At 49.3% G+C, this 21,567-nt stretch overlaps 2 protein-coding genes across 2 annotated transcripts in view; both read left to right on the forward strand.

Moving 5' to 3' along the window:
* Positions 1-290: 290 nt before the first annotated feature.
* Positions 291-3,653, forward strand: itpripl2 (ITPRIP like 2; the record flags this gene model as incomplete). Its single annotated transcript, XM_084461027.1, has 4 exons — positions 291-514; positions 1,655-1,901; positions 2,091-2,192; positions 2,610-3,653. 4 exons carry the CDS (start codon positions 291-293, stop codon positions 3,651-3,653), a joined length of 1,617 nt encoding a protein of 538 aa, XP_084317153.1.
* A 6,348-nt stretch (positions 3,654-10,001) lies between these two features.
* syt17 (synaptotagmin XVII) overlaps positions 10,002-21,567 on the forward strand; it is a gene marked incomplete at both ends in the record, with an annotated part of 19,650 nt that continues 8,084 nt past the window's right edge. The window contains 5 exons of the mRNA XM_084461028.1: positions 10,002-10,061; positions 15,439-15,587; positions 19,217-19,371; positions 20,460-20,724; positions 20,937-21,309. Of these exons, the coding sequence (XP_084317154.1) occupies positions 10,002-10,061; positions 15,439-15,587; positions 19,217-19,371; positions 20,460-20,724; positions 20,937-21,309 (1,002 nt within the window). The remainder of the gene's footprint in view (positions 10,062-15,438; positions 15,588-19,216; positions 19,372-20,459; positions 20,725-20,936; positions 21,310-21,567) is intronic.

Below are 21,567 nucleotides of genomic sequence, written 5' to 3' on the forward strand. Positions count from 1 at the left end.
AGAGGAGGCGGGAGGAGGAGGGAGGAGAGAGGAGGCGGGAGGAGAGAGGAGGAGAGAGGAGAGAGGAGGAGAGAGGAGAAGGGAGGAGAGTGGAGGAGAGAGGAGGAGGGAGGACAGAGGAGGAGAGAGGAGGAGGGAGGAGAGAGGAGGAGGGAGGAGAGAGAAGGAGGGAGGAGAGAGGAGGCGGGAGGAGGAGGGAGGAGAGAGGAGGTGGGAGGAGAGAGGAGGAGGGAGAAGGAGAGAGGAGGAGAGAGGAGGCGGGAGGTCACAGAGAAGGAGAGAGGAGAAGGATGAGCGTGTACACACTGAACCTCAGGGTGTTCTGGCCTCTCTTCACGTGCGTGTTGACGGGCCTGGTGGTCCTCCACCACATCGCTCACAGACTGAGCCCGGAACCAGGCCCCGATCCGGGGTACGAGGCCGGGGCAGAGGGGTGCGATGACCACGGCCCGTCGGTCCTGCTCTCCCTCGCCAAACTCACCCTGGCCCTCGCATTGTGTTACCTCTTCATCAGGTATGTCATCATCATCATCATCACCGCACACTCACACACACACGCACACACACACACACACACACACACGCACACACGCACACACACACACACAGATCCTCTTTCAGCAGTTTTCATCAGAGTGGAATGTGATGAGCCTGTGTGTAACAGAATTGAAGAGTTACCGCTGTAACACAATGTCTTCTATTGTATTGTTCTTGAATCTTGAATTGAGATCTATTAAAGTACTGTGATGCGTTGGCAAAGCTGACAATGCTGACAGTGATCCATTGACATCAGTGGATGATTTATGTGAAGTCACTGAGCAAGGAAGTACTCAAGTTAGGGCCTGATTGAGTTCTGGATAGGGGTGTTAAAAAGCACCAGTACATTATGAACATGTGAAATGGGACTCGTGTGGGGCGTGACTTTTAGTTTCATTGTTGTTCTTGGGTTTTTTATCCTTTGAAAAGATCTATTCAACTAGTTCATTATCCACTAGCCCTAGCGCTAAATCAAACCCTCATCTGGCCTAACCGCTCCCGAACCTAACCATCATTGTGAACCAAACCTAAATGAACCGTTATAACAATAACGATTAATAATAATCGTGGTGCCTGTTATCAGAGTAGGGGTTCATCAATAGATGATCATCTGACTGAAACAACTTAACTTCTAACTTGACTTCATCAATGTCTTCAAAATGAATAATTGAATGAATGAATGAATGAATGAATGAATGAATGAATGAATATCACAGAACTCATCAATGCCCTGTAGTTTTCCTAGCCTGCCATCGCCTTCCCCATCATGTGAACTCACATTCAGATCAGTCTGATCACACGTTGATTGCGCCTTGTTTCCACCCAGCAGATATTTGCCGGTTCAGTCATCACCGGGCTTGATACGTACGACTGGACCCACTTGATACGATGACTAACCCATGTTTTGTTGCTCTGATTGGTTGGAGGTCTATCCAATCCTGTCCAGAGGCATTCTGGTCTGCGACCGTTGATAACGCCCGTTGGAAATCAAAAATAAACTCCGTTTCAGATCCTTCCAGAGCAATTTTGCTAATTTTGTCTGGCAAAGCCAGGCTACAGTTTTCCGCGATTGTCTCCTAAATGTCCACGGATGTCTCCTCACTGTCTCCCGTCACAGCTATTGCTCCGCACCTCCAGGCGCGGGCGGGAGAGGGGCTCCGGAGCGTGCTGATGTCCAGCTGAGACCGGGCGTGTCCCGCCGGGAGCTCCTGGATGACTACTACGAGCGCTGGGTGCGCCTCTCGCCCCATGTGGTCGGCCACAGCAAGGCCAACGTGGCCAAGCTGGTCGGGGACCTGGTGAGGGCCGGACGCGCCAACGCTCCCCCAGAATCCTCCTTGGCGTTCCGCGGCGACTTCCTACAGGTGGGTGACCATTGGAAACGTTTGTAGTCATATAATGAACTTATGCACGCGGACAACCGTGTAAGACAATGGATGCTGTGTCATCATCACATGGAGTGGCGCTGGCGGGCTGCAGTGATGGAACGAGGAAGTGGGTCCGTGGTGTCTTGGTGACGTCATCTCAGTGCTGTGCCCCCTGCTGTGTTCCAGGTGGGCAGCGCGTACGAGGAGCACAAGGTGGGCTCTCCCGACTGCTTCGACATCCTGGTCCCGCTCAGGCTGCCGCGCGGACTCCGGCTGGAGCCCAGGGTCGTCTGGAGGGAGGAGGGAGGGGAGAGGAGGGGGGAGGGCAAGGGGGAGGCGAATCAGGAGGAGGAGGGGGAGAACAAGGGGGAGGAGAGGAGAGAGGAGAGGAGGGAGGAGAGGAGGGAGAGCAAAGGGAAGATGAAAGCGGAGGACAAGAGGGGGACAAAAAAGGAGAGGAAAGAGAACGGGGGAGGGAAAAAGGAGGAGTGTGTGATTGAGGGCAAGGGGGAGGGGACAGGGGAGAGGAGGGAGGGGACAGGGGAGAGGGGGGAGGGGACAGGGGAGAGGAGGGAGGGGACAGGGGAGAGGAGGGAGGGGACAGGGGAGAGGGGGGAGGGGACAGGGGAGAGGAGGGAGGGGACAGGGGAGAGGAGGGAGGGGACAGGGGACAGGTGGGGGGAGGGGACAGGGGAGAGGAGGGAGGGGACAGGGGACAGGTGGGGGGGGGTCCCCTACTGCAGCCTGGAGACCCCCCGTCAGGAAGAGTGGGTCCGCAAGCACCGCGCCTTCGCCGACACCTTTCTACGGCTCCACCCCCAGGGGTCACCAGGGGAAGGAGGCGCGGCGGGGGGCGGAGCCTACAGACTGGCGTCGGAGGCCGTCCTCCGCTGGTTCTACCAGGCCGTCCAGCGTTGCCTGGCGACCGTGCGCTACCCGTACGAGCAGCGCTGCACGCTGAGCCTGACCTTGGCGGACGACCGCCTCCAGCTGCGCCTCACGCCGCGCTCCGACTACGTCTGCTGCCACATCTCCATGGCGATACGCCTCCTCCCCGCCCTCCCCCTCGGCGATGGGCTGTACCTGGTTCCCATGGAAACCGCCGCCCCACCCCTCGACCCCTCGCCGTCCGGGTCCAGGGGCCGCCACGACGAACAACGGATCATATGGACGCTCTTCTTCCCCCGCCAGGAGCAGAGGCTTCTGGGATGGCTGCGGGGGCGTGTCCCCCAGGGCTCCTGCCATCTCAAGTGCCTCCAGCTGGTCAAGGCCATCCGTGACCTCGGGGGCGGAGCCCTGGACGGCCAGGGCAGGGCTCTGTGGAGGTCCGTCCTGTCCTCCTACGCCCTGAAGACCGCCTGGCTGCGCCTGCTCCTCGCCACGCAGCCCGAGGCCTGGGAGGAGCGCCACCTGGTGTCCAGAGTGGAGGACCTCCTCCGCGCGCTGAGGGACGGCCTCCAGGAGCGCAGCCTCCAGCACCTCTTCCTGGGCGGGGAGAGGGCCACCTCCCTGCTCCCAGACTCCGTGGTCCTCCCCCGGCTGCTGAAGGAGGCTGCCGGGTCAGCGCTGGGCCGAGGGGGCAACCTGTGGGCGGGGGTGCCCCCTGGGGCTCTGGAGCTGGTGTCAGGGAGGCTGGCGTACGCCTGGAGCCACCTCCACCGGCTGATCCGGCTGGGCCGACCCCAGAGGAGCAGCTTGGGCCTGGGGAGAGCGGGCCACGGACACTGCCAGCACCTGGACAACAACTAGCTGCATTAACAGCCTCCAACCACAGCAGAACTGACTGGAACAATGTCTCTTGATTATGAAGACTCTGAGCGCTTTACATGGGAAAGGGTTAGGGCTGCTGCAGGGCGGCCATTTTGCACCGCAACACAGCTTCTTCAGAGAGGCTCCTGCAGGCTATCAGGGAGGGGAGGGGGACACAGGACATCTCAAGGATCACTGCTGTTTAAACATCTTTACAGACCCACAGAGAATTCCATGACAATGTCTACATTTGAAAGAAACATATTTGATGTGGATAATATGATAATAATATACTTTTTTGAGTGTCATTTCTATCATGGTAGAAATGTATACAAGATCAGAATGCTGGATCCATTCCATGTTCAGTGGTAGAAATTGTGATTAGCGAAGTGGCCTTTCTGAGGCAACTCTATTTCAGAACAGGAACGGTCACACCCTGACACCCAGTTTGTGAGGTATTTAACTGTTTGTACCATTAAGAGTTAAATTTCTCTGGAAAATGGCAGCTAATTAGCTTTAATCTTGACTGGCAGGCAGTGATATTTCCTTGTATCTGATATATGAGGTTAACTGTGTCTTCATTTAGTCTGCCCCTGTTAAACTGTAGTACTACTGTAGGTGCTATTCCACTAAAAAGGAGGGTAACCCGTTATTTGAACTTTTAACAGTGTTAACTGGTAACAACCCAATATTCAAGGGATACTGTTAAATTCTGTGCTGCTCATTGATTTAAAGTCCAGTATTAAAATCCTTGCTGCTCATTGGATAACAGTGTTCTCAGTAAAATCTTGCTCTTTTGCATCCCTAAACTGTGTTTGGTGGCGTTTAGTATCCTGACCCAGACAGGATGGTCATGTGACCACGATGGGAACCCTTCTCTCATGTGTACAGGGAGGGAAAGACTCTTCTCTCATGTGTAGAGGGAGGGAAAGACTCTTCTCTCATGTGTAGAGGGAGGGAAAGACTCTTCTCTCATGTGTAGAGGGAGGGAAAGACTCTTCTCTCATGTGTAAAGGGAGGGAAAGGCTCTTCTCTCATGTGTAAAGGGAGGGAAAGGCTCTTCTCTCATGTGTAAAGGGAGGGAAAGGCTCTTCTCTCATGTGTAAAGGGAGGGAAAGACTCTTCTCTCATGTGTAGAGGGAAGGAAAGACTCTTCTCTCATGTGTAAAGGGAGGGAAAGACTCTTCTCTCATGTGTAGAGGGAGGGAAAGACACTTCTCTCATGTGTAGAGGGAAAGACACTTCTCTCATGTGTAAAGGGAGGGAAAGACTCTTCTCTCATGTGTAGAGGGAGGGAAAGACTCTTCTCTCATGTGTAAAGGGAGGGAAAGACTCTTCTCTCATGTGTAGAGGGAAGGAAAGACTCTTCTCTCATGTGTAAAGGGAGGGAAAGACTCTTCTCTCATGTGTAGAGGGAGGGAAAGACACTTCTCTCATGTGTAGAGGGAAAGACACTTCTCTCATGTGTAAAGGGAGGGAAAGACTCTTCTCTCATGTGTAGAGGGAGGGAAAGACTCTTCTCTCATGTGTAGAGGGAAGGAAAGACTCTTCTCTCATGTGTAAAGGGAAGGAAAGACTCTTCTCTCATGTGTAGAGGGAGGGAAAGGCTCTTCTCTCATGTGTAGAGGGAAGGAAAGACTCTTCTCTCATGTGTAGAGGGAAAGACTCTTCTCTCATGTGTAAAGGGAGGGAAAGACTCTTCTCTCATGTGTAAAGGGAGGGAAAGACGCTTCTCTCATGTGTAGAGGGAGGGAAAGACGCTTCTCTCATGTGTAAAGGGAGGGAAAGACGCTTCTCTCATGTGTAGAGGGAGGGAAAGACTCTTCTCTCATGTGTAGAGGGAGGGAAAGACTCTTCTCTCATGCGTAAAGGGAGGGAAAGACTCTTCTCTCATGTGTAAAGGGAGGGAAAGACTCTTCTTTCATGTGTAAAGGGAGGGAAAGACTCTTCTTTCATGTGTAGAGGGAGGGGAAGACTCTTCTCTCATGTGTAGAGGGAGGGAAAGACTCTTCTCATGTGTAGAGGGAGGGAAAGACTCTTCTCTCATGTGTAAAGGGAGGGAAAGACTCTTCTCTCATGTGTAGAGGGAGGGAAAGACTCTTCTCTCATGTGTAAAGGGAGGGAAAGACTCTTCTCTCATGTGCAGAGGGAGGGAAAGACTCTTCTCTCATGTGTAGAGGGAGGGAAAGACTCTTCTCTCATGTGTAAAGGGAGGGGAAGACTCTTCTCTCATGTGTAAAGGGAGGGAAAGACTCTTCTCTCATGTTTAGAGGGAGGGAAAGACTCTTCTCTCATGTGTAGAGGGAGGGGAAAGACTCTTCTCTCATGTGTAAAGGGAGGGGAAGACTCTTCTCTCATGTGTAAAGGGAGGGAAAGACTCTTCTCTCATGTGTAGAGGGAGGGGAAAGACTCTTCTCTCATGTGTAGAGGGAAATGGACAGTGAACTTGAGGATAGAGGATTTGAACATAGCCCTACCAATGGTTTTGGAGCCTGCAATGGTTTGGTGTCAACACAAGATGGCGCTGTTAGACATTGTTGGGTTTCGATAGGCAGTGGTTTATTTATTCATTTCTCAACCAGCCTGTTGCTTCCAGATCAGTGGACAGCAATACCTAGTGATGTGATGAATTAACCCTCTAGATTCTAGAATAACTCCATAGCTTTGATATGAGGACACACTACCTTGATGCAGTGTGTGTGTGTGTGTGTGTGTGTGTGTGTGTGTGTGTGTGTGTGTGTGTGTGTATGTGTTCATGTAATTCAGACATCAGACGTTGGCATTCACCATATAATATATTTTTCACTTACATTTTCCAGTGTAAAGTGCATGGATGGATGGATGGATGGATAAATGGATGAATGGATAGACAGACATTCAGACAGACAGACTAATAGATAGATAGATAGATAGATAGATAGATAGATAGATAGATAGATAGATAGATAGATAGATAGATAGATAGATAGATAGATAGATAGATAGATTGGTTGGTTGGTTGGTTGGTAGGTAGGTAGGTAGGTAGGTAGATAGACAGACAGACAGACAGACAGACAGACAGACAGACAGACAGACAGACAGACAGACAGACAGACATTCAGACAGACATTCAGACAGACAGACTAATAGATAGATAGATAGATAGATAGATAGATAGATAGATAGATAGATAGATAGATAGATAGATAGATTGATTGATTGGTTGGTTGGTAGGTAGGTAGGTAGGTAGGTAGGTAGGTAGGTAGACAGACAGACAGACAGACAGACAGACAGACAGACAGACAGACAGACAGACAGACAGACAGATAGATAGATAGATAGATATCACACACAAACATGTCCCTGTGCAATTACACTACACACCTACTCGCTCTTTCTTTCTTCTTTCTCTCTCTCCTTCCCTCTCACTCTCTCTAGGATTGTGTCTCCTACCACAGAGACAGAGTGCAAAATGGAGACAGGTGTTGTGAAAATGGCCTTAAGAGACACAGACCAGGCACAGACTGTACACAAACACACACACACACACACACACACACACACACACACTAAGACAACAGATTTTATTGGATATCCATCAGCGCTCCAGCTAACCTGGATGACTCATTTGTGTTTGGTAGCGAGACAGCTTTAGAGAGGGGGGGGGGGCAGCACACACACACTCAGGGGACTGAAGCTGGCTTTCCCTGTCATTTCAGTGGAGTGGGCTAGACTAGAGAGAGAGAGAGAGAGAGAGAGAGAGAGAGAGAGAGAGAGAGAGAGAGAGAGAGAGAGAGATTAAGAGTGCCTGGGTGGGTGGGGTTGAGGATGGAGAGGAGAAGGGGGAGATAGCGTGAGTGTGTGAGAGGAAGGAAGAGAGAGAGAGAAGCTTCTGTTTTATTATTATTATGTTGTCGTTTTGTAATAGGGGTTGATCACAGGGTGACAATGAGGACAGGACGTCTGATCCAGAGACAGACAGACCTGCCTCTCCTGACACGCTGAGAGATTCGTTTCCTCTTTCTTCCTCCTCTTTGTCTGTCCGGAGAGAGGGATGGCCGCTGAGGAAGAGGAGAGAGACTGACGAGAGGATGGCGTACACACAGGTAGGTCCCTGTGACCAGGTCACCTGGACTATACACTACACACACACACACACACACACACACACACACACACACACACACACACACACACACACACACACACACACACACACACACAGCTCTCCGACACCTGTTGTTTCATCCCTTCTCTCTCTGGTTGGTCCACTTCACTGTTTTCTCCACCTCTCTCTCCATCCCTCCATCCCCTCCTCCTCCCTTGCCTCTGTGCACTGTTCATGTCTACCCTCCTCTCTTTCATCTTCCCTCTCTCCGTTTCTCTCTATATATACTGGATATAGTATGTATATATACATATGTCTTATATTATGTATACTGTATATATATATATATATATATATATATATAATAGGCATGCAACGCTTATCAGTATAATGATAAGCCGCGATAAAATTTGATTACATTTATCATGATAATATTATCATTAAAACAGTGTGTGATTTCCCCGCTTTGAAAAGCACTGTAAATATTGCCCAGCATCAAAGTTAGCAACAGTCTCCAAGACTCATTATGTTACTAATGTTTATGTAAACAAAAAGTGCATAGTGCTGCCACGTTTCATTTGTGGTTTTCAGTATAAAACTTGGTGAATTAATTTCATTGTGTGTATCAGTAGTTTTTGAAAATATTCAGCACATAACACAGTACCGCAATAATACTGATAACCGTCATAATTTTGGTCGCTATAATCGTAATATGAAATGTTTATACTGTACTCTTACATCTGTGATACATATCAGTATATACTATATATGTTTACTGTACAGTATATCAGCTCATATGTGAACTATATTACAGGATTATCAATTAATTAACGTACGTAATTAAAGTGAATTAACACTCTTGCTATCGCTATATTATCTGTATTAAGTTTCAGTCTATATTTCCTGAGTGCTACGTGAGCTGAACCCAGTCAACAGGTGTCTGCTAGGCTGATATGAATGTGTAGTTTAGTTGGAATATTGTGTTCAGTATCTTAGGTTATATACAGGACGTTCTGTTAATCAAATCTAGCAGAATGTGTTTTTTAGGCTACTCTCTGTAGCATGTATGTTTGAGAGATTAGGCATCATTATAATATTTTGCGGTTGCATATGTATCTTAGTGTGTGTGTGTGTCTGTGTGTGTGTGTGTGTTTGTGTAGGTGATGCTTGGTAAAGTAGTCTAGTTGTATACGTCTGTGACATGGATTCTCTCCACCTCCCTCATCCCCCTCTCTCTTCCAACCTCTGTCATGTGTCTGACCCCATGATGCGTCATATCTGCCGGGGGGGGGGAGGGAGGGAGGGGCTGCAGGCAGGGGAGGGTACGCTGTTCCTGTTGTAGTTGCCATGGTTACAGCCATAGTTAATTGCAAAGTCAACATCGGGGGATGGGGGGAGGCCGAGAGAGGGGAGAGGGAGAGGGAGAGAGAGGGACAGAGGGGAGAGAGGGGAGAGAAAGAAAGAGAAGGACGGATACGGTAGAGCAGGAGAGAGAGAGAAATGAGGAGAGATAAGAAGGATGAAGATAAAGGGATACCTGTACATGGAAGATGATGAATATGGAGTCAGTGGGAGATGATGTTTAAGGAGTCAGTGGGAGATGATGTTTAAGGAGTCAGTGAGAGAGGATGTTTAAAGAGTCAGTAGGAGATGATGTTTAAGGAGTCAGTGGGAGATGATGTTTAAGGAGTCAGTGGGAGATGATGTTTAAGGAGTCAGTGGGAGATGATGTTTAAGGAGTCAGTGGAATAGATGATGTTTAAGGAAGTAGTCAGTCTGATCAATTATGTTTAAGGAGTCAGTGGGATAGATGATGTTTAAGAAAAGAGTCAGTAGGATAGAAACATTTCATCACATAATTTCTCCACCTACAGTATATACTTGCAAATGTTCAGTTCAGTTCCTCTCAGCTCTGATATGTGTGTTGGGAAAACACACACACACACACACACACACACACACACACACACACACACACACACACATAGTGATACCATAAGATAAAAGGCAAAGGTCACTTCACGTTATATGGGGATCACTCACTTGCAAACGCACACACACACGCACACACACACACACACATACACGCACACACATACACAAACACACACACACAAACACACACACAAATGTGTTCTCAGTGGTGACGAACATGTTTAGGTAGCATATTATCTGTATTTGATCCTAACCCTAACCCTGCTCTGAGGGGGAGATGAAATTCTCAACTATTGTCTCTGGTCCTCTTTGTGTTCCTCCAACGGTCTGCCCCCCTCTGGTCCGGCCTCACCTGCGAAAAAGGACAGTTGGAACCCATCAATGAGGTTGGTGTCCCTCCCAGCCACAAACTGGACTGATGAAAACCTATCCGTCTTTCCTCTCTACCTTCCTTGACTTGATCTCCGATCTAACATGACGTGGATAGGTGAAACCATGTGCTTCTCGACACAGCTGATGCCAATACCGCCATAACAGATCAGTGATTTGTCAACGACGGGAGGAAGGAAGTATTTTGAGAGGATTCAAATGGGGCCTTAGTGTCATGAACTAGCCGAGTGTATTCGATGTGTCAATTGAATGTCATCATAATAGTCCCAACTTGTTTTTGCGACCGGTTGGTTGTAGCTGTTAGAGAGGACAATGCCAAACATAATGTATTTGTGTCATCACATCCACACAGATACAGCACATATAATATACAGTAGCAGACTGTTGGGAATGGTTATGATAGGGAAGTGGTCATACAGTAGCATTTTAGCAGGAACGAATCCAGATCTCAAATTCTGTAGCGAGATTCCTTAACCACTGACCCTGTATTATTTGAATTAATCCATTATGGTGATCATTGTGTGTGTGTGTGTGTGTGTGTGTGTGTGTGTGTGTGTGTGTGTGTGTAGTGTAGTGTAGGAGGTCGAAGCCGGTGTCAAATCAACAATAAACAAGCCATGCATTTGTTGTCCGATCTTCAGTGTTCTGGTCAGTGTGCTGGGTCTGATGTGGTGTAAACCTGGTCTGATGTGGTGTAAACCTGGTCTGATGTGGTGTAAACCTGGTCTGCTGTGGTGTAAACCTGGTCTGATGTGGTGTAAACCTGGTCTGCTGTGGTGTAAACCTGGTCTGATGTGGTGTAAACCTGGTGTGATGTGGTGTAAACCTGGTCTGATGTGGTGTAAACCTGGTCTGATGTGGTGTAAACCTAGTCTGATGTGGTGTAAACCTGGTGTGATGTGGTGTAAACCTGGTGTGATGTGGTGTAAACCTGGTCTGATGTGGTGTAAACCTGGTCTGATGTGGTGTAAACCTGGTGTGATGTGGTGTAAACCTGGTCTGATGTGGTGTAAACCTGGTGTGATGTGGTGTAAACCTGGTGTGATGTGGTGTAAACCTGGTGTGATGTGGTGTAAACCTGGTCTGATGTGGTGTAAACCTGGACTGATGTGGTGTAAACCTGGTGTGATGTGGTGTAAACCTGGTCTGATGTGGTGTAAACCTGGTCTGATGTGGTGCAAACCTGGTGTGATGTGGTGTAAACCTGGTCTGATGTGGTGTAAACCTGGTGTGATGTGGTGTAAACCTGGTCTGATGTGGTGTAAACCTGGTCTGATGTGGTGTAAACCTGGTGTGATGTGGTGTAAACCTGGACTGATGTGGTGTAAACCTGGTCTGATGTGACATGCTAACATCACTTGCCTTGAGGTTTAACAAAACTTGCCTAATCCAGTTGGAAGAACGGGGGAAATGTCTTTTAATCTGAGAAACTCCACAAGTACATACTCTTGTTCCCGTTTAATTGGGGGCCAAGCAGCGAAGCTGCGTAGGTCACCATTATGTTTCTACCTTTTCTTATTTCTTTCTTTCTTTCTTTCTTTCTTTCTTTCTTATTCTTCTGCCATTGGAGTCTATGGGAGCCCATAGAACCGTACGGTAGAAAGTTATGAAATTTGGCACACTGATTCGGGACAGTCCCATGACCCCTCTCACCAAGTCCCATGTCCTCAGCTCCAACACTCTAGCGTCACCAACGTGTCAAAGTTGGCAATGCATTTATGCACGCAACTTTTCATGATTCAGGGATCATTGGATTCCTTGCGTCAATCCATCCATCCATCCATCTTCATCCGCTTATCCGGGGTTGGGTCGCGGAGGCAGCAGCTCCAGCAGGGGGCCCCAGACATCCCTATCCCTAGCAGCATCAACCAGCTCTGCCTGGGGAATCTTTAGCCGCTCACAGGCCAGTGCGGAGATGTAGTCCCGCCACCTAGTCCTGGGTCTATCCCGCGGCCTCCTCCCAGCCGGACACGCCTGGAACACCTCCCTAGGGAGGCGCCCAGGAGGCATCCTCACTAGATGCCCGAACCACCTCAACTGGCTCCTTTCGACGCAAAGGAGCAGCGGCTCTACTCCGAGTCTCTCCCGGATGACTGAACTTCTCACCCGATCTCTCAGGGAGACCCCAGCCACCCTCCGGAGAAAACTCATTTCGGCCGCTTGTATCCGTGATCTCGTTCTTTCGGTCATGACCCATCCTTCATGACCATAGGTGAGGGTGGGGACAAAGATAGACCGGTAGATCGAGAGCTTTGCCTTTTGGCTCAGCTCTCTTTTCGTCACAACAGTGTGGTAAAGCGACTTGCGTCAGGCCGAGTTCAAAACATACCATGGTTTTGTGGTGGATACACATTTGCATAGTATTGAGACATTCACCAGAGAGTTAGGAATTCAGAACGAGAACTAACAACCTCAAGGCGACTGGTTGTCAAAGCTCTTTTCTGTCCTGTCCCCGCAGTGGTGGAATGAACTGCCCACTGACGTCAGGACAACAGAGTCTGCCCATCTTTCGCCGCAGGCTCAAAACTCATCTCTTCAAGAAGTACTACCACGATCCTCCCTCTTAAGCACCTATTGCATTTTTAGATTGTTGCACTTTGCCCTCAGCACTAGATGATGCTCTTAGTCACTTGTTTTAGAGAGAAGATGCACTTGTGAGTTCTGGCAAGTAGTAGTACATTGGCTCTTCCTACGTTAAATGCAATTATTGTAAGTCACTTTGGATAAAAGTGTCAGTTAAATGACTGTAATGTAATGTAATAATAATTATCCGATGCGTCTGGGAAACAAGGCTACTTCTTTCTTTCTTTCTTTCTTTCTTTCTTTCTTTCTTTCTTTCTTTCTTTCTTTCTTTCTTTCTTTCTTTCTTTCTTTCTTTCTTTCTGTCTGTCTATCACACAGGCCAAAACCAGCATTTATCGTAAATCATGTTTTTTTTCAAGAGACAGTCGAGGGCAGTTGTAGCCTAATGCAAATGAAGATAAGGAGAGACATTAAGGGGGCGCCCGGTAGCTCACCGGGTAAGGCGCGCACCATATGAAGGCTAGTCCTTCGCGCGGCAGACCCGGGTTTGTTGAGTTACAATGACAGCATAACAAGCCACTGAGAGGGCGGTTCATTCACAAACTACACACAGGATGCAGCCCAACATGATAAGGCCAGTGCTAATGCTAGCTTACTCTGATATCTTCTAGAAGAGAATATAAAGTTTATTTATTTGTAACAAGTACAGGTACATTGGAATTCTTGTCATCTCTTGTCCTTACAGTATCTTATCAGCACTTAACACTTCTTAACTATTCTTGCTGTGTACCAGTCTTCTTGTCATGCACTTGCCTTCACTGCTATTTTGTTTTATTTAATGCATATGTTTTTTAATGTGATTCTGTCGTTTTATCTGTAAAGAACTTTGATTGTAAAATTTGAAAAGTTCTCTATAAATAAAGTTATTATTATTATTATTATTATTATTATTATCTTAAAATCTAGTCAGCTCTCAAGGAGGACCAAGGCCTCAATGGATTGCAACTCGTCCTGTGGATGAGTCTGGTGTTGCTGTGCTTTGAGGGCGAGAGTGAGGGTGAGTGAGGGTTAGGGAGAGAGTGAGGATTAGTGAGGGTTAGGGTTAGGGTTAGGGAGAGAGTGAGGGTTAGTGAGGGTTAGGGTTAGGGTTAGGGAGAGAGTGAGGGTTAGTGAGGGTTAGGGTTAGGGAGAGAGTGAGGGTTAGTGAGGGTTAGGGTTAGGGTTAGGGAGAGAGTGAGGGTTAGTGAGGGTTAGGGTTAGGGTTAGGGAGAGAGTGAGGGTTAGTGAGGGTTAGGGTTAGGGAGAGAGTGAGGGTTAGTGAGGGTTAGGGTTAGGGAGAGAGTGAGGATGAGTGAGGGTTAGGGTTAGGGTTAGGGAGAGAGTGAGGGTTAGTGAGGGTTAGGGTTAGGGTTAGGGTTAGGGAGAGAGTGAGGGTTAGTAAGGGGTAAGGGTTAGGGTTAGGGAGAGAGTGAGGGTTAGTGAGGGTTAGGGAGAGAGTGAGGGTTAGTGAGGGTTAGTGAGGGTTAGGGAGAGAGTGAGGGTTAGTGAGGGTTAGGGAGAGAGTGAGGGTTAGTGAGGGTTAGTGAGGGTTAGGGAGAGAGTGAGGGTTAGTGAGGGTTAGGGTTAGGGAGAGAGTGAGGGTTAGTGAGGGTTAGGGTTAGGGAGAGAGTGAGGGTTAGTGAGGGTTAGGGTTAGGGAGAGAGTGAGGGTTAGGGTTAGGGTTAGGGTTAGGGTTAGGGAGAGAGTGAGGGTTAGTGAGGGTTAGTGTTAGGGAGAGAGTGAGGGTTAGTGAGGGTTAGGGTTAGGGTTAGGGAGAGAGTGAGGGTTAGTGAGGGTTAGGGTTAGGGTTAGGGAGAGAGTGAGGGTTAGGGTTAGGGTTAGGGAGAGAGTGAGGGTTAGTGAGGGTTAGGGTTAGGGTTAGGGAGAGAGTGAGGGTTAGTGAGGGTTAGGGTTAGGGAGAGAGTGAGGGTTAATGAGGGTTAGGGTTAGGGAGAGAGTGAGGGTTAGTGAGGGTTAGGGTTAGGGAGCGAGTGAGGGTTAGTGAGGGTTAGGGTTAGGGAGAGAGTGAGGGTTAGTGAGGGTTAGGGAGAGAGTGAGGGTTAGTGAGGGTTAGGGTTAGGGAGAGAGTGAGGGTTAATGAGGGTTAGGGTTAGGGAGAGAGTGAGGGTTCGGGTTAGGGTTAGGGAGAGAGTGAGGGTTAGTGAGGGTTAGGGTTAGGGTTAGGGAGAGAGTGAGGGTTAGTGAGGGTTAGGGTTAGGGTTAGGGAGAGAGTGAGGGTTAGTGAGGGTTAGGGTTAGGGTTAAGGAGAGAGTGAGGGTTAGTGAGGGTTAGGGTTAGGGAGAGAGTGAGGGTTAGTGAGGGTTAGGGAGAGAGTGAGGGTTAGTGAGGGTTAGGGTTATGGTTAGGGAGAGAGTGAGGGTTAGTGAGGGTTAGGGTTAGGGTTAGGGAGAGAGTGAGGGTTAGTGAGGGTTAGTTAGGGTTAGGGTTAGGGAGAGAGTGAGGGTTAGTGAGGGTTAGGGTTAGGGTTAGGGTTAGGGAGAGAGTGAGGGTTAGTGAGGGTTAGGGTTAGGGTTAGGGAGAGAGTGAGGGTTAGTGAGGGTTAGGGAGAGTGAGGCATCGCGTCTTAGGGGTGGTGAACCCATAATCCATCTCTGTTGGCTCTGTATGGAAAAAATGGTAATAGGTGGTAATGGTAATATTTCTTTGATGCATGTCTCTCTCTCTCTCTCTCTCTCCCTCCCTCTCTCTCCCTCTCTCTCTCCCTCTCTCTCTCTCCCTCTCTCTCTCCCTCCCTCTCTCTCTCTCTCTCTCCCTCTCTCTCTCTCTCTCTCTCTCTCTCTCTCCATTCAGGGTGTGTTGGCCAGGCTGACAGACTGTCTGCTGTGTCGCTGGTCCTGTCGCTCTTGCCTGCTGTGGTTCTGGGAGTGTAGCTGCTGCAACCCCAACGATGACGAGGTGGAGATCCTGGGGCCCTTCCCTGCGCAGACCCCCTCCTGGCTGTGAGTTACACACACACACACACACACACACGCACGCACACACACACACACACACATACACACACACATACATACACACACGCATGCACACACACACACACACATACACACACGCGCACACGCATGCACACACACACACACACACACACATACACACACAGGACATCCTGGTCTCACCCGGCAGACGTCATAATTCCACGTTTGTCCATCGCCTCCAAACGTCATTTCTTGACAGCATCATACAGTTATAAACATCGGCAGACGACGTGGAATAGGCCTACGTTTTTGATTGGTTGTTGTCAGAGTTTTGTGGTTGGTTGTTCACATTGGAACACGTGATGTAAGAGGGGTGTACATTTGCGAGCGCTTTTTGGGGGTGGGAAGGGGAAGGGTGGGTCAAACAACTTTGGTGAGACAACACCGAGTGCAAATATCACAATACCCCTGCGTGGGCACCAGGCCTAGAGGCATGCGGGCGCGCAGGGGAATAGCTCAAAGCTCGCTGCCTGAGTGCCTCCATGCATATACGTTATTTGCATCATTTGTATGATGCCGTCTAGAAATGACGTTTGGAGGCAATGGACAAATGTCGAATTCTGATGTCTGCCGGGTGAGACCAGGCTGCCCTGTGTGTGTATGTGTGTGTGTGTGTGTGTGTGTGTGTGTGTGCATGTGTGTGCGCGTGTGTGTATGTGTGTGTGTGTGTGTGTGTGAGACCAGGCTACACAGGGACAGTAGATGAAGACTGTGGGGGAAATTATCACCATCAATACAAGACAGGAATACACTGACCATGACATGATGTTTTATGGAGTCAAACCAAGTAAGAAAACACATGTTTACTCTTGAGTTTAAGCATAATTGTCTAACTGCCAATAGTGATTAACAGTGCCATCAATCACACCTGCTCTCTGGTGGAATGGAGCAGTCCACTGTCGGTCTCCCAGATCACGTCACTAGCCTGGGTGAGCTCATTCTGCCCTCTGGAGGGGGATTGAAGGCTGTTGTATTCTAGACCAAAGGTCTGGCTGAGCCATGGGCTTGCTAATTAACATAAACATGCTTTTCCTGGCAATGTCTGTGAATGTCAAGGTGCAAGCAAACACACACACACACACACACACACACACACACACACACACACACACACACACACTAATATGACCAGGAGGACTCCTTGCCGTAGCCTTTCATCTACTAAACTAGAGCCATGACTATATACTCTGCTTTCATACAGGTATTAGTTCCTGTCTTCCTCTCTCTCTCTCTCTCTCACTCACTCACACACACACACACACACACACACACACACACACACACACACACACACACACACACACACACACACACACACTAAAATGACCAAAGTCCATCAGAACCCCCCTCCCTTCCCTGTCTCCTCAAGCCATGTGTTTTAGATTGCCCTGTTGCCGTGACAACTATCTCCCCTCGAGCTGTTGTCATGGACACACAGGGTCTTTGATGATCCCTAAGGGATGACTGTGAATTAGTCGTCTGATATGGAGCCTGAACAAAATCATTTAACCCTGCGAGGGAGGGAACAGGATAATTTAACCCTGCGAGGGAGGGAACAGGATCATTTAACCCTGCGAGGGAGGGAACAGGATCATTTAACCCTGCGAGGGAGGGAACATGATCATTTAACCCTGCGAGGGAGGGAACAGGATCATTTAACCCTGCGAGGGAGGGAACTGAATCATTTAACCCTGCGAGGGAGGGAACAGGATCATTTAACCCTGCTTGGGAGGGAACAGGATCATTTAACCCTGCTTGGGAGGGAACAGGATCATTTAACCCTGCGAGGGAGGGAACAGGATCATTTAACCCTGCTTGGGAGGGAACAGGATCATTTAACCCTGCGAGGGAGGGAACAGGATCATTTAACCCTGCGAGGGAGGGAACAGGATCATTTAACCCTGCGAGGGAGGGAGATGAGGAAATGAAGAATGAGTCAGTTCAGATATTATTAGAATTATAGTATATGATTAAGATATTATTAGAATCACAGTATATTATATAATACATATTATTAGAATCACAGTATATTATATAATACAGCAAGATAGATTACCCTCTCCCCATGTTTTCATTTGCTAAACAGAAAAAAATATTGAGTGTGTGTGTGTGTGTGTGTGTGTGTGTGTGTGTGTGTGTGTGTGTGTGTGTGCGTGTGTGTGTGTGTGTGTGTCACGCTACGTCCTGAAGCCTTGATTTTCACAGTATTCTCCCATTCTTTCCCTGACAGCCTCATAACAGATCTGGTTCAATAGTGTCTGTGAGCATGTGTGCGTGTCTGCAATAGCATTTGTGTGTGTGTGTGTGTGTGTGTGTGTGTGTGTGTCTGTGTGTGTGTGTGTGTGTGTGTGTGTATGTGTGCATGCGCCAATATTGATTTTTGCCAGTGGCACAATGATAAGAGAGAGACCTCTGTCTGTATCATGGTGGAGCCGGCATCTCTCCTGAGTGGATCACTGGGCGTCTCTCCTGAGTGGATCACTGGGCGTCTCTCCTGAGTGGATCACTGGGCGTCTCTCCTGAGTGGATCACTCGGGGTCTCTCCTGAGTGGATCACTGGGGGTCTCTCCTGAGTGGATCACTGGGCGTCTCTCCTGAGTGGATCACTGGGCGTCTCTCCTGAGTGGATCACTCGGGGTCTCTCCTGAGTGGATCACTGGGGGTCTCTCCTGAGTGGATCACTGGGCGTCTCTCCTGAGTGGATCACTGGGCGTCTCTCCTGAGTGGATCACTGGGCGTCTCTCCTGAGTGGATCACTCGGGGTCTCTCCTGAGTGGATCACTGGGCGTCTCTCCTGAGTGGATCACTGGGCGTCTCTCCTGAGTGGGATCACTGGGGGAATAATGTCAACAGCGTTTCAGTTCTTAATCACTGGTTTGATGACAGATCTCTCAGGGGTGACTCAGCCTTGACTCAGCGTCTCAGCAGATCCAGATTTAAAGGACATGTTCTGAATAAGACTATCTAATGCTGTGTTCACACCGGACGCGGCGAGAAATGGGTTGCCGCGCGAATCCGCCACAGAAAGTTCAAAAAATTGAATCCTGGCCGCCGCGCCGCCGGGTTCAGCGATTCGCGCCGCCTGTGCCGCCTGCCGCACAGTTCGCACGAATGGCATTGACTTTCTATGTAAACTCGCCGCACCGAAGGAAACATTTGCGCCCGGTGTGAACACTGCATTAGATTTGCTAAGGGGACCACTTTGAATAAAACACTCACTATCACTATCACCTATATCTTTAAAGGACAGGTTCGGAATTTAGTATCACAAGCCATGTTATAAGACTATCACCGCTAACGCACTCAATGGATCCATAGGTGCATAGAGAAAATCCCTCAAAAACACCATGAACTCATTTTTAAAGACAGGAAACTCACCGAGTGGTCACTGGTGTCCGCTGATGTTCTGACACGTATTCTTCCGATGGGGTTTTATTTAAAGGTATAGGTGATATAGTCACTTAAGTGAGTGTTTCATTCAAAGTGGTCCCCATTAGCAACTCTTAGATAGTCTTGTTCTTGAGAGGTTTCTAGTATTGAGTCTCTCTGTATCTCTCTCCTCCCTCCCTTCTCCCCCTCTCTCCCTCTATCAGAGTGAACGAGTGTAATGAGGAGAAGGGCGTGGGCTCCGGGGGGATGCCGGCGGACGCCATGGCGAAGCCCCAGGACAGCAGTAGTGTCCCCGCCCAGAGACGTCTCAGCTCTGAGATGTCCCGCTCCACCTTCAGCCTGGTGCGACAACTCTCCAGTGAGTCACCTGGGCTTCCCTGAGCTACTGAGTCACTGAGTCATTGAATCACTGAACCACCAAGTCATTCAATTCTTCATTCAAATAAATTTATATTCCCTGAGGAACATCATTTGTGCAGTGGCCCAATCCTCCTCTCTCTCTTCTCTTCTCTCCTTTCTCCTCTCTTTCTCTCTCTCTCTCTTCTCTTCTCTCCTGCTCTCCTTTCTCCTCTCTCTCTCTTCTCTTCTCTCCTGCTCTCCTTTCTCCCCTCTTCTCTCTCCTCCCTCTCTTTTCTCTTCTTTCCTGCTCTCCTTTCTCCTCTCTCTCTCTTCTCTTCTCTCCTGCTCTCCTTTCTCCTCTCTCATTTCTCCTCTCTCTCTCTTCTCTTCTCTTCTCTCCCGCTCTCCTTTCTCCTCTCTTCTCTCTCCTCTCTCTCTGTTCTCTTCTTTCCTGCTCTCCTTTCTCCTCTCTCTCTCTTCTCTTCTCTCCTGCTCTCCTTTCTCCTCTCTTCTCTCTCCTCCCTCTCTGTTCTCTTCTTTCCTGCTCTCCTTTCTCCTCTCTCTCTCTTCTCTTCTCTCCTGCTCTCCTTTCACCTCTCTCATTTCTCCTCTCTCTCTCTTCTCTTCTCTTCTCTCCTGCTCTCCTTTCTCCTCTCTTCTCTCTCCTCTCTCTCTGTTCTCTTCTTTCCTGCTCTCCTTTCTCCTCTCTCTCTCTTCTCTTCTCTCCTGCTCTCCTTTCTCCTCTCTTCTCTCTCCTCTCTCTCTCTTCTCTTCTCTCCTGCTCTCCTTTCTCCTCTCTTCTCTCTCCTCTCTCTCTCTTCTCTTCTCTCCTGCTCTCCTTTCTCCTCTCTTCTCTCTCCTCTCTCTCTCTTCTCTTCTCTCCTGCTCTCCTTTCTCCTCTTTTCTCTCTCCTCTCTCTCTCTTCTCTTCTCTCCTGCTCTCCTTTCTCCTCTCTCTCTCTTCTCTTCTCTCCTGCTCTCCTTTCTCCTCTCTTTCTCTCTCTCTTCTCTTCTCTCCTGCTCTCCTTTCTCCTCTCTTTCTCTCTCTCTCTCTTCTCTTCTCTCCTGCTCTCCTTTCTCCTCTTTTCTCTCACCCCCTCTCTCCCAGGCCTGGACGCCCGCCGGCCCAGCTCTCCACTGATTGACGTGAAGCCCATTGAATTCTGGGCCATGGGCCCCAGGAAGGAGGTCATCCAGCCGCTGCGCCGCCCCCAGCCGCCGCATGACGACTACTTCCGTAAACTGGAGCCCCGCCTCTACTCCCTGGAGCCCCGCCTCTACTCCCTGGATTCGTCCGGAGACGACGTGGACTTGCTGACCGACGATGAGATTCTGCTGCGCTACCAACTGGGCATGCTTCACTTCAGCACGCAGTATGGCTCAGCACTCCTGCTCCTGCTTTCCCTCTCACAGACCTTACAGGGCGTCGCCTGCTGGTTAATATGGGGGGGGGGGGGGCTGTTAGGCCTTCGCTTGTTCCTGTTGAGCCCCTAAACTTCCATAAATGTCCACAAACTCCCTCAAACAATATTCAGATCTACGACATCACTTCCCTTTCACCCTACCGTGTCCTGCTTCTCCCCAGGTACGACCTCATCAACGGCCACCTGGGCGTGCGCGTCATCGAGGCCCGTGACCTGCCCCTGCCGCTGACCTGCGATGGCGCGCGCCAGGACATGGCTCACTCCAACCCATACGTGAAGATGAGCCTGCTGCCGGACCACAAGAACTCCCGGCAGACAGGCGTGAAGAGGAAAACCCAGAACCCTGTGTTTGAGGAGCGCTTCACCTTCGACCTCCCTTTCCTGGAGGCGCAGCGCCGCACACTGCTGTTGTCGGTCGTGGATTTCGATAAGTTCTCGCGCCACTGTGTCATCGGGAAGGTGGCGCTCCAGCTCGACGAGGTGGACCTGGTGAAAGGAGGCCACTGGTGGAAGGCGCTGGTACCCAGCTCACAGGTGAACGGGGGACAGCCACACTGTCCACAATTTGAAAATATTTGAAGTAGATAATGTATAGTTATTGAAGTAAGTAATGTATGCTTCTGTGAATATGTCGGTATTTTGGTAGACCGGAAATCACTAAGCAGAGAAAAAGGGCTTCAAAGATTCAGAGCTGTTCACACTTCTCACAGCCAGGTAATGGGTGTGAACGATAACCCCTCCCCAACCACCCCCCTCTGGACTGTCCTTATCTGGGGGGCTAGACAGCGCAGC

This window comes from Borostomias antarcticus (genome assembly GCF_949987555.1).
Source record: "Borostomias antarcticus genome assembly, chromosome: 35".
Lineage (NCBI taxonomy): Eukaryota > Metazoa > Chordata > Actinopteri > Stomiiformes > Stomiidae > Borostomias > Borostomias antarcticus.